Here is a 25,319-nt window from a genome sequence, read left to right as displayed (position 1 = left end):
TTGGTCGATTATGTTAATTCTCTGTCATAATAATTACACGAAGCATCTTTATAGCAGTTCTACCCTCTCATAGCATTAACTCCCTGTGGTCCTATAAAAGGCTTGACACTATTGCACTGAAATCAGAAAATTTGAATCGCAGTGAGTTAATAGATAATCTATTACCAATATTATAAAAAGGTAAAGTTTGTTTGTTTGTTTGTTTGTATGTATAAGGTAATCTCCGGAACTACTGAATCAATTTTAAAACTTTTTCAGTAATAGAAAGCTACACTATCCCTGACTGACAGAGACATATGTTTTATTTTGATAAAAATACGTTTTCAATTTGAAATCTCAAAATTTGTAAATCAAGTCAGAAGGAAAGCTTCGCTTGTTGGCTATAAAATACTAAAGCAATAGCAACCGATTGACAGCTTCGAATCATTCTATCCATCCCTATTTCGAATACAATTTTTACGATCCTGGGTCGCGAAGGAAAGGAGAGTCAACTCGAGGCAGTCCTCAGACAGCGATCCAATCGAAAATCGGAAGCACGCGACGCTTCTTAGCGACACACTCTCGGCGAGCGTGCAAATTGGCGCACACGTGCGCTCGTACTCGCTCGCGCCCGCGCAATATCACGCGCGCGCATTGTTCGCTAACTACCTCCGCAAACACCGACTAGTTAACTGTATCGATCAACGCTGGTGCAACCAGCCGCTGCACCCCCCTTCTAACCCTGAAAACACAGAACTTGCGTGTGCGTGGGCGCGTACGAAAGGGACTCAAAGGGAGTCTCGGAGGGCTAGGAAGAGGTATGAGGAACGAAAGGGTGCGCTGACTGAAACGGAAAAAAAAGGGAAGAGAAACGTTGGAGAAGATGGAAGTCGTTGTCGCGTTGGGGGTGGGAGCCACGAAGACACAGAGAAAATAGCGGGCGCGTTACATTAAACGAGGCAAAGACCGAGCGAGAGCGTAACGCAATGCGCTTTGAGCGTGCGGCTCGGTGAACGATGCCTTTAATACGTCGATGATCGCAAGCGCAATTTCGCGACGTCGCGGTCGCTGAACCAGGCGGATGTTGCATGACTAAAAAAAGAACTGATACTGGGTCATTCCATAACTGTTTATTTTTCTTATTATTTTTTGGTTATCGATTTTAATACTAGATTTACAGAGATTTCTTATCAGATTTGTATTGCTGATTAAATGACTAAATAAGTAAACGGGGCGCAGCACAATATTCCTCATAAAATATTACACATAGTTTCCATGGAAAACAATTTTGGGATAAAAATTTAATACTGCTTACATTTAGAAGCCTCAATTGGTAGTGTTTCAAAATTGATCGCTTTTATCTTGCATCGTTGACACGTCTTTTACCACAATTAAACAAATTTGTCTTAGAAATAGACAATCAAGAAAAATTGACGCTTTTTATTATAATACACAAGGTTGTATTCACCGCGAAGACGCGAATGAACCAATCTACAGAGAACGTATTGTATAAATTTAACTAACTTTTTAGTAATGCTGGGTTGGTGTAAATAGTTCTCCGACCCCGCGGAGAGATTTAGACGTGATTCGCACCGGTACGCACGGTACTAATTAAAACCCCGCAACTTTGGCGAATTTCCAGATGAAAATTTAAAAACTAAATAAGTATCGAACGAAAGTGTCGGTTCGCTGGCAGGGATAACCCGCGAAATTTATGCTCGCTGGAGGGAAAAAAGTGGCACGGCGAGCGTTTGTTCCGTTCGAAATTAACGATGGCGTAAAAAATTCATCGAACAGTGGGAAAATTCATTGCCCGCGGCTAGAGGAAATATAAAACGAGCCTCGGATTTGATCTACATTTCAGTTAGTTCCGTACAATAGATATGTTCTACGCCTAGATGAGAGGTCTCGAACTTCTCTCCCTTCCGCGTTGTCCGTTCCGTTAAGTACACACTAAATTTGATCCTCTTGACTAATGCCATTTCAAAGCTTCCCGATTACGCTTTCCTTTGAAATTAACACTTTTATGTTCCCAATAGAAGAATGTAGAGTGTCCTGCAACAGCCAGTTTCAATGTTGCAGGTATTATAGCAAAATGACAGTGTCTATCATCTTCGAAAATCACAAACATCAACGCTTAGACGGTCTCCTTCGTTGCGTTCTACACGTAGACCGAAAGTTTCCCAAAATCGGTTCACCCACTCGTACCAGGGGAACCACAGCATGAATATTAACGTTTTACTACCGCTAATTTCGTGCCTGGTGTCTCCTTATCGGCAAAAGACTTGAAATCGATCGCGTGACTAATTAGACGCACGAGGGATGACTTTGAATTTGAAGAGCAGCGGCCAAGGTCCATGATTGGGACTCAAATATTTTGATAAAACTCCTGCACTAATAAAGCCACCGTATTTAGTACACTATGAGTTACAAATGATGTAATCTAGGATTTTTTTTTTAATAAGGATGAGGAAATGTAAAAAGGCCAGAATTAAATGAAATAAAAGAACAAAAAAAGGTTTTAAAACAATGCTCTTCGATTGACACTTTCAGTTCGACTGCCATATCTTCGAAGTCAACAATCCATTTCTTGATGTCTAAGCCATCATGTCCCGTAAATGGCGTTATGGTTTCTTCGACGTCCTTTATTGTAAAACGTGTTTTGTCTGGTCGTCATGATGAACTCTTCTATTTCTGGTCGTCATGATGAACCTTTCTATTTCTGGTCCGTGTATTTTTTACAAGTCGCTTTGTTACTTCTTCAGCTTCGTCATCAGAATCTTCTGTAGTATCTGTTTCTTTATTTACATCCCCTCATCCTCATTAAAGAAAAAAATCCTACAGCAATACATAATTTTAAGGTCAGTTCATCGCTAATTCTCTTCGAATAACGAATAGAATCTGATTCGCATACCTCTCGTTCGAATAATTACCATGAAAATAAAGTTTTCCTAACTTTGTCGCGTAATTAGGCGCGCCAGGCGTCACTTGGAAATTTAAAGGGCCACCGAGCGGTTTCGAGAGCATGGCCAATCGATCCACGCGTGTGCGTGCGCGCGCGCGCGTGTTCCGTGGGGTCAGAAGCATGGAGATGTGCTGTTTGGCCGGGGTTACCGGTTTCCCAGAGCTGCTAATCATCGAGTTACGCGATATCTGCACGCGGGGCACCCGTGGAGCCAGCACGGGACGCACGTAAGCGGCTGCGACGCGTTGGTATCGACCAGGAAGCCTCGTGCAACGCGGCTGCCGCTACCGGCAGTGTCCCTTACCGAGAATATTACGCTTGTCACCCCCTTGACTGAACTTCTACGTGCGCAGCTAGCGCGCACCCCCGCTTAAACCGTATTCAAGCGTTTCCCTTTCACGGTGTAACCCAACCTCTTCGGTTCGCTACATTCTTGCTCACCCTTTCCACGAGTCATTAACCACGCGTTAAATTGCACGGCGATGCTGCTCAAGACCCTCCTCCCACCCCATTCCTCCCGAGGAGTGAACTACTCGACGTCTTTCAAATATTTTTCGGCAACGTAGGAGCTGGTGGGCCAACCACGGTCGATAATACGTGCACACGATTTGCGTATCGACGCGTTAGCACAACGTTTCACGGATTTTTACGGGGGTAAATACGCCGTCTAAAATAATTGAGGGTGACTTCGTTCCTTTGTGAGTTTCCAGGCTTGAATATCCATCGTGTTTTTTAATTATATTCCGGAGGCTTTGTTCGAAACTCTGGTCGATTTTCTCGGAGCGTTGAAGACGAAGTAAAAATATCGCGAGGCAACCGCCTAAGCACCTTTCGAGGCTGAAAACGTTGGAACATTAAGCGGGGTGCATCGTGGCCGTACACATACAGCACTTCTTCTTCTATTATTATGATTCACACTGTGCACGATCGCCGTATTAAATGGCCACACTCGTGAACCCTTACAGCGGTCAATTAGTCGTCGTGCATTAACCGGCTCACGTTGTCCGGGACTTTCGAGCGGAAGGTAATTAAGCTGATTACTGGGAGGAATCTTTCGCGTACATGTTGTCGGTCCCTGCGTTCCATCATACCACTCGCGCTTCCTGTACGCTAACCCCAAACGAGCGCAATATTTCTACGGCTCGAAGAAGCTCTTGACTGAATCGCTTGGAGAATCGATCATAGAGACACTTAATCGTTGGATTTATTTCATTTTCAAGAAGTAATTGCGAAAATTCTAGATTGGAAATTATAGGAGTGAGATTGCTTTAAAACGAGTTAACGATATAGTACTTTGTGGATATTTAGGAGTAACCAATTTCCTTTATATTGCGAAGCCCTAAACATTATAACTGAAGAATTGAAAAGTTAAATATAAGAAAATAATTTTCATTTTCCTTCATTCGTCACTTTTACATTTTCCTTTTGTGGTTCACAAAAGAAAGCTCAAAAATATTTGCTGATCGTTGATTATACGCATATGTCTCCTCCAAAGAATTTGATAAAATTTCCATTCAAAATACTTTAATATCAGGACTGCCAATTTGCATAGCAATTCGTCGGGTTTCTCAAGTTTTTCCTATTGTTTTGCACCGCGTACACGTCCGCGCGATAATTAGCTACTTAAAACACCATCGCTCGTCGAGCGTGCATTTCTCGCGCGCTGGTGGCGCCCGCGTGCGCTCGATGAATCGCATTCTTGCCGACACGTAAATGCATAATGCGTTTCCCTCTCTCTTCCCTCGGCGTTTCCACTTTGGCGCGATGCGCAGATGCGGGGTGAAATTAAAATTACGTATCGCTCTTCCAACTCGGCGTTTCGCGCCAACGTTTGCGGTCCATGACTCGGAGAGCTATACAGGGTGTTCCCTTTCGCGCGAGCATGAGGGGCTAATCGTTAGTTACGCGCGGTAGATTCTGGGAATACAATGAATTCCGGAATGTGTACGTAAATAAAAGATACAAAGAGGAAATTGTAACAAGGGAAAACTTTAATTTAAATAGGAGGTTTTACTATGATAGACGACAAAATTATTTAATAGTTAATATTTTCCAAGATTTCAAGGTGGTTGGAGATTTTTAATAATTCAGCAAAATTGAAATTGGCTGCCTCGCACGCCTTCTTCCTTGTATCGAGATGATGGCGTCGTGATTAGCGCGAGACCGGCCCTCGCGATTACATTAACCTGGAGGGGTTAGGGTACATAAGCCATCTCGGAGTATAAATTTATCAGCGTCCCGGTGATTTCCCCGACGTATTCAAGAGGTTATATCGGGAACGTCGATGCGTCCGCCTGCTGGTTCGCGCCGCTTAGGCGAGTGTTTCGCAGCCAGTTCGTGGAATCGACCAGGCGATCCGAACGTTCGAGTGCTGCAGAAAACGAAGGGAATGTAGTCGAGAGAGAAAAAGGGAGCTGTTATGCGTTGGGTGTGGAACAACGAAGGAAAGGGAAAAGTACAAAAGGGAGACTAAAACAGTACCTTCGTGAATACTCTAGAAGGGAAAACACACGGTTGGCGAAGAGGTTCGAGAAGGATAGGAAGCCTAAGTTAGGACAGAAAGGAACAGACTGTAAGCGCGGGTCGCGTGTGGCCTTCGAATTCTTCGCAGAACTTTCCTCGCAACCCTCTTCGTCCTATTCGACTCTGTCACCGTCACAATCACGTGACCACACCCTCGTGTGTGCCGGAAAACAACCCTCCGCATTTCACCTTTTAACGTCCGACTCAGACGTGTCTGCGATCACTGTATTTAGTCGGATTTTTCACTCTTTATGGGAACTGTATGGTAATGCGGTTATTTTTTTCGTGGAAGGATGCAGGATAGAGGGTGAGGAAGCTAAATTGCACTTAAATTTGATCGAATGGACGTCTGTTTTGAAATAAACCATAGATATATACATACATGTATCCAAGTTACATCTAGAAGGGTGATTACGTATTCATGAATTCAAATCTGAAATGTACAATTGGAGATCGATATGCTTCTTCAATTATTAGGTCTACCGAAAAGTTCTGTCCGTTCCGGTTACAACAAGTTTTTAACAAGTATGCGAATATTCATGAAAAACGATATACAAATTGCAATTATGCTGACAAGATGTCATAAATAATGATACAAATTATATTATTCAATAAAATTTATTCAAAGGTATGAGAAATTTATTATTTTGTGTTATTTTAAAAACAGACAGAACTTTCCGGTAGATTTAATATACAATATGAACTTAGGAGAAGATATTGATTTAATAGTGCCTGTTGACTGCTGCTCTTGGTTTGATACTGTTGATATTTAAGTTCATTATGCATGCTTCTAGAATGTGTTTGATATGCATTTTCTTGTATATTTAACAATCAATAAACAGTTAGTCCTCGAATTATTTTAGTAAAGTCAGCAGTGGTCATAGATTTTCTTATTATACGTATATACAAAGCAAAGGTCAAGTCGATGAAAATCGAGAGTAATCGAACCTGGGTGAATTTATTTTCTTGTTCACCTTTCGAGAACCTCAAGCGGTTAAATACCGTTTTAGTTTGTAAACCTCGAATAAAGTGGTAGTCTTTTGGACGTGAATTCGATCAGTTAGCAGTCGATCCGATCCGGCTTATCGAGTGGCTCCGTTAGGAGAAAGGCTATCGTGTCGGACAATAGCTACGGCTGTACTACTGAAAAGCGGCTGTTCTCGTGTCGGACTACTCCACTGCAGCGGTTCGTTCTTTGGCTTGTCTCGAAGAACGATTTAAAGATCGAAGGACGGAAACGAAGGTCAGGGAAAGGAGTAAAGGCGAGATTTTTCTATCCCGACAGCAAGATTTCATTCTCTGAGATTGAGAAATCAGGGTTCAACCGCTGGGATAACTTGAATTGATCTGTAGGGCAACGTACAACTTAAAATAGGACTGAGACCATTTCATCATCGGGGAATAGGGTAATTTCTGAAAGAAAAAATGAAAAATTATATCATAGATTGTTACTCGATTATTATACAGTGTTTTCGAGTCATCTTTAATATAATCATTTGAATTATATCCAGAAATGACCAGCGTCAGAGTTTCAAAGCGAGGTTCATAATTTGATTCATGGGAGGATATCCCAGTGTTCCCATAATAAGAGAAGGCTGGCTCGTAGAGTACCGAATAAAGAGCAGAAGGAGACGCAAGACTCTGTCTGAGTAATACGAGGAGAGCCAAAGAAAGTTGGTCGCTCCAACCGTTGTGCTCTCATTAGCGTAACACTGTGATTCTCTTTTTGCATATGTTATGATCAGATCTTCTTCCATGCCAGAAAATAAATTCCATAATTTGGAGAATCACAATATTATATAACATATATTATATAATATGTTATTACTTAATACTGTTTTGATCATTTGTATCGTTGTCTTCCAAATCAAGCCTTAAATAATACCAAAATTGGAATAATGATTTCATATTTTATGAGACACTTATTAACGATGAATTGATAGTTCGATCGGTTAGGTTTCCAACATAGGAAAATTTCTGCCAATATAGTGAGGGTATGTCAGAGGGAAACGCGCGGGAATCGTGATGTTTGAACATCCAGAGGAGATGCACTCGTGAAATCATTTATGCTGAGCCTCGAGCGCTCGAGATGCACTTGTAAGCGCTGTAAGCACAATGTGGATGACCGGTTAGGTGCGAGACATAACGATTCCATGGCTCTCCGACGAGCCACAGCTCACCCCGATCGCGTTCTTCCGTCCAGCTTCTTTTTTCCCTTGTTTTATTCCCGCCATTATTCCGGGGAACACGTTGCACGCCCGCCTCTGAACCCTAACTAGTTCCCTCGATAGAGCTGCGTCCACGTTTCCTACAAACACTTTTGTAATCAGAGTGTGCAACCAATGACACCACAGTGAATAATAAAACACAGAATTAACGTTGGAAACTCGAGGAGCGAGGAAAAATATTTTATCTTTCGTAAAGTCTTACAACACTTTAACTTCATGAAAACTTTATCGTCAGAAATGTTGAAATATAACGGCGCAGAAATAGCCGTTAATGGGCTGTGTGCGAAATAGATAGGAACAAATAGAAACGAAAACCCATTAAAGTATTGGTAATTTCATAATAATGAGTATCATCGTCTCTTGCAATTTGAAATAATCATTTTATTCTGTCCTTTAATATCAGTGCCACGCGAATGTTTCCTCCAAAGTAGGAAATATACAAAGCATAATAAGGGAGATGCATTAACATGGCCATGCTTTAAATTTATTTTATTATCGCACACACAAAAGAAAAATGTGCTCCCTCTTCTATACAATTTTGGATTATTATTTCACATCCACCCTTTGTTTTCAGAGAACTGCGAGTGGCAATGCTGTAATTCTATTAAATAATCCAATCATTCGTTAAAATTTTTATGTACTCGTAACCTGATATTTCGGAACTTCTGAAAAACTTTTCAAACAGGCAAGACTGCTAAGATTCTTCAGAGCTTCCACGATATTGAAAAGTTACAGAAATTTTATCGGGAACTTTTCATGCTTAAATAAAACTTCAAGCAATTCGAATCTTCGTATTCACGAATGTTTCGAAAATGTTCAAATTATGTTTGAAACCCCATGATATTACGATAAATAGACTGTCCAATTATGAATGCACTTCAGTCCACAGAGGCTCAAACAGGAGTAATCGTTTCGCGCAATCGGGGCTGCGAAAATTCAAGATCCCTCCAAACGAACCCAGCAAGCTCTGCTCGAGAATCGGAAAATCTTTCGTGAAAAGTTAATGATGCGTTGTTCATATTTGTACAGTTAAAAGAGCGGTGGAAACGGGAAGCGCATTAGGAACGACTGCTGGAGAGTTCATCTTGCGGAGTCCAGTCGTGGAGGTACCACGGTTGCGCAAAGTATCAGGGATTCTCTCGGCGGCCGTCTACTCGTTTCTTCCTCCCGTCTGGCTGCGTTGCTCGCTGCAGAGAGTGGGATTACACAGAGTAGCACGAAGCACGCCATTGTTCTACGGTGTTAACTTTTCGACCGGATTATTCCACTGCGAGCGCAATGTTCCTAGTTTCCTGTCCGTTACGCGGCGGCCATTTCTGGACCCACCTTCGGGGACAGGAGTACCGATGCTGTCCTTCTGGAGATTAACCGTGCACCATTTTTCTCGATGCGTTGTTAGAAAGTTTACAGATATACAGTCAGTCCCATAAACATTCGTACTCTCTGTGTTTATTGAAGGAATTTGTCTAAATTAAATGATAGGTTTCATGTTTTCAAATAAATTTTTCATTATATATATATTTTTTTTTAATGTACAAGTGTAAAGTTTATCCGTGTACATATCTATAATGAAACATTTATTTAAAAACATCGAACATATTATTTAATTTAAACAAACTTCTTTAATAGACATAGAATATTTATGAGACTGACTGTACAAGAGACGGTTGATTTAGTTTACTATTGAATGTTCAAGTAATAGCATTCTACGAGTGTTATTTGTCTATTTTTGAAAAAGTCGGTCCAAGCTCTACAATTCCTTCAAGTATTGTTCTTCTTGTGGATGAACCCACCTTGGATCATGTAGACTTAGGTCACCGTTCCTGCACTACTATGCCATTTTTCCACGTACCTGACCGCCATGTTACGGGTCAACTTAATCTTGTCTAACGATGAGCAAATGGATGTACTCGTTGATGCTTCATCCGGCGACGTTAAGATGTTTGCATAGAGCGATGAGCCTAGTTGGCTCGTTGTGGAATTCATTTTAAGTACGATTGGCAAGGCAAAATTACTTTAAATTTTGCAAGTTTAATACATTAATTTTCCAGAAGCAATATCGCCGCCACTGACTATCAGCGTTTTTAATTTGATTTTTCCACTCAGGAGCGTCTATTAAAATTTCATATGGCATTAACCGCAAGATTTTTCACGAGCACGCGAGTCGAGGCTGAAATTGTAAACGCACGCGTTTCCCCCGTTTCAATTTATCCCGTGTATTCAGTTCCACCTTAATCCGCTGGATCAATTATTCCACCTGCGATCACGAGATGTCCCGAACCGATAAAAAGCGGTACCGTGAAGCCACTGCTCGGCTCTCATTAATTTCAAACAGCCTTGTATATTGATCTGCACGCGATGTGATTCGCAAATGTATCCTGTACTAGTGATTGATTAAAAAAAAAAAAGAACGAGATTTTCCCCTATCCGACGCAACACGTAAGTTAGGATGATACATCGACGCACAGAGGAGTGAAAGAGAAACCGACCAGTTGATAGATCAGTGGCGTTGAGAATGATCTGATCAAGTTGGAAAAGAGATGTTATTCTTTATAGAGTGGCTGATCACGATGAGATCACGTGGATCGGATGCTGTAAAGCTAGTACTAGCATTATGTTGATGTAGATCCTGAAGATAGAATCATGATATTGGACTCGTCATCTTTGCTAGCTGGTTCTTGTAGTATTTCTGAAATTGATATCCATTCAGTTGACTCTCCAGAATATCCAAAACCTCTAATATGGCCACTACTATACCTAGGGTGCAGTAGTGATACACTAGTGATCATCTTTGTTAACTAGTGCATTCTTCTTGTAGTATTTCTGAATGAAATTGATATCCATTCAGTTGAACTTCCAGTATATCCAAAACCTCAAATATGCCCACTACTATACCTAGGCTGCAGTAGTGATACACTAGCGGTCATCTTTGCTAGCTGGTGCATTCTTCTTCCAGTATTGCGAATTAAATTGATATATCCATTCAATTAACTCTCCAGGACATTCAAAACCTCTACTATGACCACTATCGTATCTAGGCTATCCAGTTTCATATCTAGAGGTCACATTTACTCACATCTTCAGCAGTCCTAGAGTCACTTGCACCAGCTCTAGTGCATCCATAGTACCCAGTATCGCATTTAATAGTCAGGTTTTGATTTCCAAGCGCAGTGCAAGGTTTGTAGACGCTGGGAGATCCTTGATCCCATCCCTAGTCATTCGTCACCGACGGCTACCGCTGGTTGTGGCGTCGCGGCATCGGTAGTAGCATCGCCACACTGGATGTGTACAGAGTGGCACGCCTGGTGGGGGTGGGGGCGGAGGTCACCGTCCGCGGAGACTCGTGCGACTCGCAGAGTCCTCCTCCTCTGTCGTTCAGCGTCGTTCCCTCTTCTTTCCACCTACGCCTCCATCCTTCTCACGCTCGTCCTCTTTCTGTCTCGCTCTCCTTGGTCTTGGACGGTTCTCCAGCTCTTCCTGCCACGCAATTGCGCGCGGAGGATTGCCTCTCCCCCGTAACCATACGCACGCGATGCACTCCGGATTTCTCTTCGCGGCGAGGTGGGATTCTCCGTCACGAGGTGTCCATCTCAAGGTCACTCGACTCCTGGATGCATGCCATTCCTCTCTCTGTTCCGCGGAATATTCCCTAACCCGACGCGCATCCAGCAAAATGTTCACAGTGGTTCTCCAATATATTTTGATGTTATCGTAGAGGAACTAGGTTGCAGTGTAATGTGGCTAGCAATCAAGAAATTTGTTGAAATGACGTCTGATCAAAGGTGGAATGATCTTTTTGTCCATTCATTTTGCTCGGACCTGGAAAGTGCCTACTTTGGCTGAGTAGGCTACTACTGTGTTTAGTTGCACATCTATTAGTCAGTGTATTTAGTTATACCTGTACTGTGTCTAGAGTTACTTGTAGTATTCCTCCCTTTAACCAGTATTAGATAACACCTGAGCTGTAGATCTAACCCATAGTAAACACGTTGTTGCATTTCATCTTCCAAAAACATAAAAGAACATTCGCGTCACTGATCGAATGACCCAATACGTCTTTGTTCCTTCCCGTTCTCATATTCCAGCATTTGTCGTTTTATAGCGCAGCGTTGAATTTCCTCTGCCAGAGAGTCTTATTACAGGTTTGCTGATCATTAGACAACGTTGCCCGTCTCGTCTTGCCACAAACAAGGTTTTGCACACTGGCGAGCATGTTTTCCCCGTGGCGGGAAGTTTGGTTTCCCGTTGACACTCGAGCGTGACGCGTTTCCGCGACACTGGACTCGAAATTCATTCATCGAGAACGTCGTTAAGTAACAGCGTTGGTCAATGTCGCATAACTTCCGCGCAGGCTGCACTATTTTTAACGTCTGGGTGATTCATCCGAACAAACGTAGGCTTTTGTGGTTCCGACGATCTTGGTGAACACGGTGACGTCTATTAGATATTTCGTGTCGACGGAATATATTCTCAAGGTTATAAACACTGTATCAGTTGAGTCATGAGAGCTATTTCTCGCTAAGAGTATTGTCATGCTTTGGAAGAATACGTCAATTGTGAGTTGTAATGCGAAGCACTTTTCCTGGAGTGGGATTTCAAATGACGTATGTCGCGGTGTTATGATTTCATCTTTCGTTTTCGTTAGAATCCATTGTTAGAGAACCAAACTGTAACCAAAGATTAACCTGATTTTGTGGTACAGAGCGCCTTTCTGCTGCGGTTTATCTGGCAATACTCTATATCCCGAGGTCAGCAAAAATCTTACAGCAAGAATCTCCACCATTTGCTCCCTAAGCCATTCCATCGTTCTAACTTGGTAACGATCGAAGACCAGAAGACCAGAGCGTTGGCTTTCTAAATTCTCCCCATCCTCTGTATATCTTTCGGTGAGCATGTTCGCAAGACTGCTTTCGCTGATGAAACGCATGGGCAACGACGCGAGCGCTATGATTAGCGATTACAGCATTGCGATATTAGCCACAACGCGATTCCTCGCGGACGCGTGACTCACCGTCTCGTCGTCAGCATCGCGCTTCTGTGCAACGCGCTAATGACGATGGATTTATCTCTACGTTGGCCGCGCTGCCATCCGTTCCTTATTGCAACCCATAGCCAGCATCTCGGGACTATAGAGATGGCATCCAATGCTGCTTTGATTTGGAAAATTGTGTTCAGATTAATTCAAACCATTGTTTCAATGATTGTATGTAGTCTAGATTAATCCTTTATTACCAAACATGACTTTGTGGAAATTTGACTGGCAAGTCCTTTAACTAGCAAAGAAAGATTACAAAAATGTAAGGATCACTTTCGCTGCAGCCTAGATTTAAAATGTAAGGGCATAAGAAGACTCGCACTCGGAGAATTAGTTCATCGTCAACATGTCTCGAACTGTGACCAAGAGGTATCCACTTTCTAGATGCAAAGTACAGCAAGTAGCGCGCAGATGTTAACTTTGATGTCAAAGTCATACTCCGCAAGCAAAACAGAGCTGATATTCGAACGGAGACATCCAGGCATGCATCAAGACGCTAAACAAACACGTTCAGGGTAGACGGACACTCCGCATCGGATCAGTTGACCATCCAGCGACCCAAATAGAAGTTACCTGCAGAGAAGGAAACTTTCCAACCGATTCCCTGTGTAAGATTTCAATACTGCAATCAGGAAAATTTTTGTTTGCCTCGATGGGGTCGATGGGATTCTTATTGCTTCAACGAAACTCAGCGAGAGAAGTTGAAGACCTAGTAGCGAGACCAGCTAGCTGGTCATCCAGCGACCTAAATAGAAGTTAATCATGCAGGAGGAAACTTCTCGACCAATTCTCAATGCGAAACGTTCCATGTTAAAATATTACGAAGGCACAACTTCCAAAGACGAATCGAGTCAACCTCGTTTGCATCCTGTCAGGATTCTGAGGCCACGCGTACGCGTTCTCCAGATCGATACAGCGTCGTGTTCGCAATCGCAGACACGAATGGATATTATTAATCACACGAGACGGCACTAACAGCTTGGGTAATTCATAATTAATACCTGACACGACCTCTAATTTCAGATACTTGGCACACCTACCGCAACTGTCAGTGTAACAGGTTCGGTGACCCGTTTCGCGCAGCTAGCCTGGCGCACAGGTACATAATAACAGAAGACGGCGATTATGCGAAACACACGCGTCTGCCGCCCGCGAATGCGACGCGTGCACCAGCGATACGCGTTTATGGCAACTGGCGGCAAACGATCGATAAGTTCGCTTGCAGAGACACACTGAAAATCGTTCCGGGAACCGACGCCGATCGCTAATGGCGGCGCCATCATTAACAGCGCTTGATTGCGCTGTATCGTGATTGGAAATCCCTCGAATACTCGATTCATGAAAACTGCTCCTACGTTACGCCTCGAGAAATATCGTTTCTTTTGTTCTGCGTTTCTCGACGCGTGAATATTATCGCTTCCGCGTAACGTCCGCCATTCTGCGGAAAAATGGAAAACAATAGATGATGTTTGACCGTACGATGTACCGTATTCGCGCAATAGGCTACTAGAGCTCACCAAGTCGTCCTCTCGAGCAATCTACTTGGCAAGCTCCACGACATTCAACGTTTAACCCTGTCTAACACCACCTCCCATCGGATCCCATGGCGAAGCCGTGCACGGGGTCGCGAATGAGTGCATCGAACGCTGCGAATGCATTTACCCATCGCTATCTTCCCACGCCAACAATGAGAGGAACACGAAGACCACGTGGAAAGGAATAAAATTAACGTCAACGAGCAGTGTCTCAGGTAGCTCGAGCGCGTTAAAGTGTCCAGCGTTCCTTAGAAGGCCGCTGACCAGCGTTCCTCTCTCCATATTAGTATTCCCATCCGAATAGCCTCGTTCGAAGCATCTTGGTCCGTGGAAGATCCATGGATCTATGGTTGGTTCGTCCAGAGCTCTAGACTAACACCTGGTGCTGCATTCGACTCCAGCAGTAAGAACTAACTCAAGAGAAAATTTTCTCAGGAAACCAGAGTCAAGCTCAGTGAAGACTATTGTTTCTATAATGTACTATTCTGTAAAGTTTCTAAATCAATATTATCTGTATATTAAACAAACTTTCGAGTCAAGAACATGCTAATCCACACGTAGATCAGAGTTAATATGTGAACCCAAGTCGCTGATAAGTCGTTTTCTCTTACCTTCGAGGCTTCGAAACTCTTGAACGCTGACTACACTCATCGTTTTATCCAAAAGTCATCCCTTCCCAGCAGAAGATAATAAGACACGCGTTATGCAGATGCCGCGGCTAGGAGCTCCCAGCGGAACGCCCGTGATTTAGGCTAATTATGCACGACCAGGGCCGACTAGGATTCTCCTTCTAGGCGTCATAACTAAAAGCCCCTGATGTCGCGCCACCCCAGCCATTCTCCGGCGAACACGTAACTCGCCCGCTCGTTTTCCGCGAGGACACTCTATGCGCGTTACGTGCACGGTTTTGGGTAGCCTCGACTGCTGGCTGGAACGATCTCCGTGGCCAGACCTGTCTCGTACCTTATCCTTTATTCGTTCTCGTACTTTCCAACGGGAACGAGCAACTTAAATGTTTAGGGCGATTCAACTGCTGTTGTAATCAAGTTGAATTGTTTAAAGAAGAGAGTTTCAGTTCTGGAAAGTATTTTAGTGATTAAATTCTATAATGTGTTTGGTTAGACTTTGATATTTATAGAAAACGATCGAGGTTTGGCTCGATTATGCACAGCTTGCACACAAGACCTTGTGACACTTAGGTGGCCACATCGGTCATAAGTTGTTCGCTATAATGCGGTGCCGACGAGGTACCAGATCGGCAATCTCCATACGGTGCGTACGAACAAAGGACTGGCGGAGACGACCAATAAGTGGTCCGAGGCCAACGAGGAACGTCGTAAGCCCTCATTATTCGACGCTTCGCTATAGAAATTCACTCGCAGGCTGGGGAATTCATCGTTCCTTGATTCGATGGTGATGAGTCGTTCCAAGTTAATTTGCAATCCAGCGATTGTACGAAATAGTATGAATTATCATGAGATGGAAAACATGATAAACCTAGTACTGCGTAATATTCTAGACAACAAATATTTTCTAAAATTGGGAGATATACGAAAGAGTGGATCTGTTTGCTTTTCGTGAAGGTCAATTATCGCAGGTGTGTTCATTGCGTTAGAGTGGATCGGAGTTCGAGGCGTACGTTAGCGATGTAACAAGGATAAGAACTTCGTTACAAGGAGCCATTAAGGGATTGTGGCATTCATTCGAGCGTACAAAACAGGCGAGGGGATGCAGACACTCGGACTAGATTACCGCGACTCGATTGTTGGAGGTCAAGAGTCATCGAAGCCGTAGAGGTCCCCTGGTCGTGTCTTGGTCTCCTCCTTCCCCACACGGTGCAGTCCTTTTTCCCTTGGCTGCTGGATGAAATATTGAAGAACGGTAGCCATTTTGTATCATTGCCTACGATACGAGCGATGACAGGACAATAGTCGCCACTTGTCCGCTGCTTTTTTGCCAGAAACCGAATTCCAGGCCGCCTGCGGCGAGCCGTTGTTCGGCTTCGTGGCCTTCATGAAAAGCACCGCTCGATCCGATCTACCATCGACCGTGGATCATACGTAACAGAGCGATTCGTATTGCGCTTACAACCCAAGGGGGATGCTGAACAATTGGAACAGCCAATAAAACTCGCTGTCACCGGCGTCGGACATGCGCGTCTTTCTTGTGGCGAAAGGGTTAAGGAGATGTTAATACCAGGGCTCGTCAATGGGTTACACGGTGCACAGAATGCATGATCTGTTCAATTGTTCAACCTGTATTTAATACTAGCTTTGCGGTCATTTTGACCTATCCCTAATTTTACCAGATCTTACAGAAACCGTTTCTATTTTTTGCCAAACGCTCATGCTGATTTTTGTCTATATACAAAAAGGCAAGCATGCATACAAATTCATTTTTGTCTAAACCTCCTAATTAATTTTGGTAAATCGAGCTCACTTATTAAAACATTACTTTAGTATGTATTTATTTAATATTCCCCTAAGGGTTATATAGCCTCCACTTCCACTTACAGTTTCAGTACAAAATATGCTTAATCTACTCTTAACATACAAGCAAAACATACATAAAGAGAGAACCCACTCATTACCCCTCATTACCTCACCAATAGAAATGTTATAAGAAATCTCTGTAATCCTAGTGTTACTATTACATCATTCAAACTCTAATTCAAACGTTCTTTTCTCTGTCACAGGTGTCCGCGGGTCAGCACATGCAGCTCACCGGTGACCTGAAGCCTGGCGTGACCGTGGCTGCTCAACAGGGCATGTACTTCAACCAGCAGCAGAGCCAGAATCAGCCAGGACCTGGTGGCCAGACAGACACGTATTGTTCTGTCTCGCAGTCCCAGACCATCAACTTCACCCAGCAGAGCCTGAGGCAGCGAGCAGCAGCCGCTGCTGCTGGTGGTGTTCCCCAGCCCGCTGGTGGACCAGGTGCTCGCAGTCATCCTCAGCAAGTGCCGCCTAATCAAGTGGATCAACATCAGCACGCCAAGCTTCTGCAGCAGCAACAGCAACTGATGCGCGCCCAGGTACGCGTTTACCCTGTTTGCGTTTCGTGATCGATAGCGACGAATGTTTTGCGCGTTTATTGCGTACGAGGGCGTGAACGTGGTGGTTTATGGTTTAATTACCTAATGGCAGTGAGCGATGGTTATCTATGGTAATAGCGACGGTAGGAACGCCGCTGTTGGGTAGAGAGCTAGACTCTATGCAGTGCCAATGTTATCCTATGTTTGTCGATGAAATTTCTACTATGCAACATAAAAGTAGTGTGTTAGATTACCGAAAGGAATTAACTGACAACACTGATTTTTATAGAAACTCTCAAAGCTGTTTATTTGTACAACTAAGTCGCAACTGTGTCGGTGCATATTGAATGCTGACTGGTTCTTAGGTTTTTCCGGGCTTTTCTATCGTTTGGAGGATGAGTCATGTTAAGGACAGCGGTCAAAGGAGAGTATGATTAAGGAAGGGTACAAAGTATAGGATGAGTGAGGAACTCGGAACCAAGATTAAGATGTTTGGTTGAGGATGAGTCTATGGTCTTTGTTATGTTTGCGACAACAACGGTTTATCTTTCATAATTGGTTCCTTAAAAGACATCATCGAGTATAGAAATCTGATTAGCCTCAAGTCACTGCTAGAAGTTCCAAATTAAACCCAGCTACCCACTGAAGCAAAATTATTCAACACATTCAGATATAAGAGAAGTAGCGAGTCCATTGTTTGGACTTTCCAAACGCTAGTCGCAACAAAGGACGCAGAGGAAACGCAACCTTTCGAAAGCATCTCCGAGAAGTATTTTAACCGATACTCGTCAGAATGGCATAACGGAATAAGGCTGTAAAAGTTTCTTCCATTGTTAGAAAAGTTTCCGGTCCTGTCGAAGACGTGCTGTTTACGTTAAGAAACACATGACTGAGTTTACGCTGCGTTCGAGGGGAACAATGCCATTTTTGAGATCGTCACCAGCAGGTTTCCGGTTTATTATGTTTCATAAAGACTTGGGCACGGCTGGTAAATACCAGGCAACTTTCTCCGAGGAAACAATCCAGCCGTATCTTTCAATGGCGATCGACGCATCGCGAGCCCACACGCAGCGACAAAGAGTACTATAATTTATGGGTCGGTTCCTTCGAAAATTGAGAGCTTCGCGTAAAATATAGTAACGACAGAGTCAAACTAAACACCACGGTGGACTTGTGCATCCGTAGTGTTCGCGCAAGGGTTCTCTCAGGCTTCAGTGCTATCGATTATACGATTCGTTTCGTCCCACGACGCAACTTGGGCGGCGCCGAGACGCTGGTAAAACTAATCCGAGCACATGTATTTCTCAAGTTGGTTTTCAGTATAAAACCTATAACGATTCAGGTTAGATGATACTGAACCTCTTTGCATTATTTGCCACCAAAGATTTCATTGACACTAAAGAAAATATAATTCATTCTACAAAAACCCTATATTATAGTCATCACATTTTTCATACATTCCGCACATTCGACAAACCATATTTTTAACGAATAGTACAACGTCTACAATTTTCTACTCACTTTACCTTTGAAATGTACATATATGTCTCCTGATGCAAATGGTGCCCTACTGAGACTCCTTTCCAAAACGGCGCTCGGATGTCTATCAAGCAGTGGTAGGAGATCGCGACGCGATATTGTCGACTGGCACATTATCCGAAACATTAAGTTTCGTATCCGGCGGTTGACTCGTTCCCGCGATGCTCGTGTGCAACAGGTATCGCACCTCCTTTGCAACTTCTGTTCCATCGCGTTGAAAGAACCGGCGCAAATAGGAGCGAGCTTCTTCTTCGGGGCCGCCGAACAATGAATGGAAACTTTTTCCGTGATCGGGAAATCAGCGCTCACGTGCACTTCCTGTGTAACAGACAACAAATGATATTGCGTACACGGCTATCGTTGCTTTCGTTTCTTGCGATGTACAGGGTGTGGCGTTTATCTTAACCGACTTATCGCCGGTACCATTTTTCTTTGGAAGCTATGGACCATTTTTTTCTGGTTTCCTGTCTTCATTTAAACTTAGGTTCGTTTGATGGCCACAATAATTTGGAAAGTATAGATCATTTCAATGTTCATTTGACTCAAAATAATCTCTAAATACACAATCCCGTTATACGATTTTGTACTCGTATATCTTCTAGTATTGTAGGAGCAGAATTTGAAAATGTTGAGGATTTTCCACTATTATTAGACGTTAACCTACCATAAATATTTGAATGTAGATTCTATCAACTGTAACTATATAAAAATAGAATTATTTAAATATTATTAACCAGACACTTCAGCACACAGGCTCGTTACGAGCCTGCTCGTTTTAGAGTTCTACATTCTACGCGAGTACATTTTTACCCGTTCCCGCTGCATTGCACCATAGATACTTGAATGTAGATTTTATCCACTGCAACTATATAAAAATAGAATTATTTAAATACTACTAACCAAACACTTCGACACGCAGGCACGTTACGAGCCAGCTCGTTTTAGAGTTCTAAATTCTACGCGAGTACATTTTTCCTCGCTCTTGCCTTCGTTGTATTACACTGTTTAGGGCTTTCAATTTTTACCGACGCATAAGCTGATTGCCCTTTGTCTCGGTGCGAGAAAAGGGGGGTCGATGTTTTGTTGCCGCGACGTTGTTCTAGATTACTCGAGGTATAATGTAACGCTTGCAACTTTGCAATCAGTCAACATTTGCATGCAGTCATTTACATCTTGTCCAGTACAGTGTTCTTCATCTTTTATGCATTTCCAATTTGCATCCGAAGAAACTGTGTCCGCGAGCCCCAATTACTGTCACTGAATCCCCGTCTTCCACGAATTGTCTCTTCGAACGGCGCTATTCCGTCGTGCTGCCGCGAAAGTGTAGAAAAATTGAATTAACATCGTCTTCGAGCCGTCGAAAATCTGCCTGAACCCTCATCAGAAATCGATACACGAATTTTACGTTTCGAAAGCTTTCGTATGCATACGGACAATATTTAACTCTACGTGCATTACAATGTAGACTGAATAGGTTAATAACGTCGCCGCAGAGTTTCAACGCAGAGCTCCAGCCACAGAGCCACACAGTTAATAGAGTTTGAAGAAACAAAACCGTGCAACGAGTTTCTCCCATGGAACTGTCTGCACAAAGAAATCTGCTCGTTTAACGTCACGATGTTATCGTCGATTCGCGGATCGGTAGTCGCCTGCGGTCACGTTGCGCTCGCGGACATGCGACTCGATTTATTAACGAATGAGTCAGTTACAATACAACCATCGCTTTAACGACGTTAAGGTATCGAAGGCAGTTCTGCGATCGTGCTCCAGTTACCAATCGTAGGTTTCACGCAATTGGTTAGTCATCCCTCGTCGGCATCGACCTTCCGTTTCATTCATCGTTTCTCTCTTGATAATACCTCGGTCCTTTCAAACCGAAATTATTTTTTTTCTCGTACTAATGTAATTTAATTTTTAGGATTAACTTGGATTAAAATTTGTATGGAAAAAATTATGTAGAAAATCCTAATAGTGTAGTTTTTGCGGAAAACTGGTTTTTCTTCACGTGCACAAATAAGAACATTCGCCCTAAACGATAATGTCGGTAATTTAAAAATTTTGTTTCTACAATTGTGGACGCCAGGTGTGATAGGGTTAACTAATGTTTGGGCGTTCCTCTTGTGGCATATTTTTGACAGGTTATTTACACATTCTTTGAATGTAATAAAAATAAGAAGTAAATTAAAACATAGTAGATAACGAATTAGATTCTATTCAAGACCTCTGGTGTACCATTGCCTCTCTTGGATTGGTATTGAATGACGTACGTTGCATCATCGGGCTCAAACGGGTTAAAAAATAAGCGCACGTTCGTTCGAAGAGTCGTGATAACGAAATTGACGCGCTGACCCGATGCATAGTCCCGTATCTATTTTAATCCATTAGGATAGTTAACGTGCTGCACGCTGCCGGATGCTGTGGCCATGTTTGCACGAGTTCGAGGAACTCGGGGATCTAGGAATCCGTGATCGACGTTATTATCCGGCTCTGTCGCGACGTGCAGTCTTAGGAATTCGTGATACGCTTACTGGTGAAAATTGGATACTGTTACTCAATTAATATTCATTTACATCACTTCTTGAGCATTTTTAAATCGTTTCGAACAGATAGAAAACGAGGAAAGTATAGATATATAAAGTAACAGAAGTTCCACATGGATACTAAAAATTAGTTTAGCCTCTGATGCTTCTTTTCAACATGATTTATTTAGTCTGTTTTCAAGATGTTACTATTCACTCGTAATTTTTTTTCTATGTATAGTCAGTCTTATAAGTATTCGCACCCCCTATATCTATTGAAGAAATTTGTCTAAATTAAATGATAAGTTTGATGTTTTCAAATAAATGTTTCATGATAAATGTTTACAAAAACAAACTTTTCACATATATACGTTTATAATGAATATTTATTCGGGATCATCAAACCTATCATTTAATTTAGACAAATGTCTTCAATAGACATAGAGGATACAAATATTTATGGGACTGTTTGTACATACATACTTTTCTCTTTAATTATCATCAATTTCTTTGCATTTCTTTGTCTCTAAGATTGGGAACCTTTTAACGAAGCTCGTTCAGACCGCAACGATTTTGAATTATACCTCTTGTTAATCAACCCAACAAGTTAATTTCGTACAAAAATAAAAAACAAATAAATGATTTGAATAAGTGATTCGCCACTAATAGCAGTAGACGTCCCAAACTAAACGAAATCGAGCGCAACGCTGCCAAAGCTATAAAGATTCCTAGATATCGGGCCACTTAAACAATTCACTTGGCTCATGATAAGTTAATCACGAAGATCGGTCGTAATTACCGTGAGAACGACGTTTCCTCTACCGTTGAACGAAACGAGGGGTTCGCGAAACGTGGAAGGATTTGCCGTTCGTCGACCAAATCGGTCGATCTTTCTATAGCTCGAGTGGTTGATCTTGCCAAAAAGGAGCCGAGAATTCGATTACGTTTACGAGAACGCGACTCACGGAAGCGGGTCCCCTTTCTCTCTCTGCGCGAATCAATGGGAAAACGACGCGCGAAATTGCTACGTGCCGATTCCAAGGATGACTTGCTTCCTCCGTTCACCGAGGCCCCACGAGAGCAACAGGGTGGCATTCGCCTAATCCAGTCATTCTTAACCTTTCCAACACCCCAGAAGAGGTATTCTGTCGAAGATGTCTTGCTCTCGTTAAGAATGTAAAATTCGAATCATGATACATTTTATGTTGTGATACATGATTTATATTATGTTATTGCCCATTTTCATTATGTTTTACCTATTATTCATAACAAATACTTCAATTAATATAAATTTATTGTAATCAAATAATTTCACATTGCAGAAATTAGTGCAATGAATTTAAGATTCATAAATAAAATCATTTTTTATTAAAAATGCTACATTGAAACATAAACTCATTTCAAGAGTTCTCTTTTTGCCGTCTGTTTGTGATTCCTCTCCAACTCCTTCTTTGATCGTTCAATCCAGATAAAATTTGTCCGAGTCGGTCTTCGTGCTTAAATGGAAAGAATAATAGCTAGTTAGGTTAATCATAAAACTAATAACGAACTACAACATCAAAAATTACCGTTGCAAGATGTTTAATCCCTCAAATCTCGAAACCTTAAGAGCACCCGGTGAATAGCGTGAAGCGGTGAGCGCAGTGAACGAGAACGAGTAGATTCGGCTCGTAAGGCACGGACAATGATAGAAGCGAGTTAGAAAGCCGACCGACAGATTCCGAAGGAATAATTGCAACTCTGAGCTGCGGCATGCATCGATGACTCGTTGCGAGCCGCATTGTCGTCGTGCTGCCGGCGACCACGGAAGTTTCGACCATCGGTGTCGTTGCACAAGTCCCCCCATCGGGTTGGATTGCGTTTCCACTTCCTGGTGTTACGCGGATCCAACGAAAGACTGTGAACGCGACGACAACGAAGGCAACGCCGACGGTTGTCGAAAGGCAACCGGAGACGCTTGGTCACCGTTTTCTCAGTCGTTGGTACCGATCAGAGTACACTTACAAAGACGATACTCTTAAATCAAACGAAATACCTCATATAATCTCTATCGGCTGCATTCAATCTGTTATTTTCTACTTTCTTTATAAAAGAAAGTTATAATCGAGGTCCTAGTTTAACCCTCTATGGGTTCGTGTAACTTTCAGGTTACGTGCTACTAATATCGACAGATTACGAAATAATTTTAGGTTTGCCACGAGATGATGTGTACGTCTTAATTATATAATGTCTTTGATAATCAACTAGCTGCATATGTATAGCTGCATCCCGCGGTTTCACTCGTGTGGAATACTACTTATTTTATGTCGTTTGCATTCGTGAATCAGTAGGTGACTGTCTTTTGTTTTCTGTAAGTCAAATCTCAAATATTGAGATTTCGAACTAAAATCTTATTTTTATTAAAATAAAGTATAGCCTATGTCAAATTTTATTGAAATTTATTCAACGATTTAGGCGTGAAAAGATAACAAACAAGCAGACATACAGACAGAGTTACTTTCGCATTTATAATATTAGTATGGATTACAATGTTGATGATAGTTAACAGCACCATCAACCTGAAATATCAAAGTAAATGACTTACAAGTTGTCTACAGAAAAAAGAATTCTACCCGTAGAGGGTTAAGACTACATCAGAGAAAATTTTCACACGTAATTCTTAATGCAACCACTACGTAGATCAGTGTTTGAGGAACGTCGAGTAATGGAAATGTATTGTTCGTTTATTTTTCAGGTGATGCAACAGCAACAGCACATGGCTGGAGGAATGGGAGGCGTGAGACCACCGCCTCCCGAATACAAAGCGGCGGCTCAGGCCCAAATGATGCACGCTGGTATCGGCATGGGTCAGCAGCCAAGGTTTCCCAATACCGGGCCTATGCGAAGGGTTACGCAACAGCCTATGCCACCTTCAGGTTAGTCGATCGCGATACCATCGAGAACTCCATGCTAAGTTTCCTCGAATCGAATTCATTTATACGTTAGCCAGGCTAACACTGGGAAAAAAATAAAATTATAATCTGGGTTTTTGGAATTTGTCTGCTGAAAATGCCTTTTGCAAGTACAAATAGAAATACAATTGAACTGAGAGCTGTTTCTCTGGTAACAGGGGGTTGTGTGTTGCAACATTTCGACTTACTATTTATGAGTCTTTATCAAACAAGTATATTATGAAAATTTATTTACCACGAATATTTACCACGTTATCATTTAATTTCATCAAATTTCTCACGATTAATGTCTTCAATAAATACTTTTATTCTGAATCGTGATTGTTATTAATATTTAGGCGAGATTGTGAATTTACAAAACAGTGAGTCGATCGTTTAATTTACATTTGAAGAGTCCGACCAAGAAGACTCAGGTACTTTTGAAAAAGTGTAAATCAAGCGAGGCGGCGTTGGTTGGCGATCCATTCTTCTGTTTCGCTTATTTTTTTATTTTTACGCTGAAAGTGGCGACGGTACGTCACTTTCATATGCGCTGGCCAGAGTCGAAAGGCACTCAGGCTAATGAGAATCCGACGCTGCTATCGATTCTTTCATCTTCCGTCGAAACTGGGAATGGCTCTTTCGGTGTGTGCTCGATAGCGGTTTTGATTCCCCAATGGTGATTTTCTGCGCTTTTCTTTATCGCTTGATAAACTGATAAAGGTTAAGGGGATATAACACGGTAAACGTGTCAACGTTACGCGCTGTTCTGTGGTTTTGTTGCTAGATAAAATTGCTCTTGGTTGAATTGTAAATTAAATTAGTAGGTTGTTTCATAAGAAAAGAATTTATTAGTTCTTTAAGTCATATTATTTGTGGGAGATCTCCAGAGCAGGTAAAGAAATATATCATTGGATATACGAATGGATCATATCAGAAAACTTCTACGAAAATGAGAACGTCGAAGCTATGGAAAGTGGTAATCAGAAAACTAAGGCGACAACTCACGTAAACGAGGAAAATTTATAACGA

At 42.3% G+C, this 25,319-nt stretch overlaps 1 protein-coding gene and 1 long non-coding RNA gene across 15 annotated transcripts in view; one reads left to right on the top strand and one right to left on the bottom strand.

Annotated features, from left to right (window-relative positions):
• The window catches only part of LOC128895859 (neurogenic protein mastermind-like), a 216,438-nt gene that overhangs the window by 182,810 nt on the left and 8,309 nt on the right, over window positions 1-25,319 (top strand). For all 13 annotated transcript variants that reach the window (XM_054158870.1, XM_054158852.1, XM_054158862.1 and 10 more), the window contains 2 exons: window positions 16,961-17,299; window positions 24,092-24,272. In XM_054158870.1, coding sequence (XP_054014845.1) covers window positions 16,961-17,299; window positions 24,092-24,272 — 520 coding nt within the window. The remainder of the gene's footprint in view (window positions 1-16,960; window positions 17,300-24,091; window positions 24,273-25,319) is intronic.
• On the bottom strand, window positions 17,102-20,486 carry LOC128896261 (uncharacterized). 2 transcript variants are annotated; one of them, XR_008461946.1, is made up of 3 exons: window positions 19,573-20,486; window positions 18,826-19,156; window positions 17,102-17,231 (listed from the first exon to the last, which is right to left on the bottom strand). It is a non-coding gene; the product is annotated as an uncharacterized LOC128896261 (long non-coding RNA). The 2 variants fall into 2 exon arrangements; XR_008461947.1 differs by having other exon boundaries at window positions 19,739-20,486.

Source organism: Hylaeus anthracinus, unplaced genomic scaffold, assembly GCF_026225885.1.
Source record: "Hylaeus anthracinus isolate JK02 unplaced genomic scaffold, UHH_iyHylAnth1.0_haploid 0, whole genome shotgun sequence".
NCBI classification, from domain to species: Eukaryota; Metazoa; Arthropoda; class Insecta; order Hymenoptera; family Colletidae; genus Hylaeus; species Hylaeus anthracinus.
This window is presented reverse-complemented; position numbering and strand designations above follow the sequence as displayed.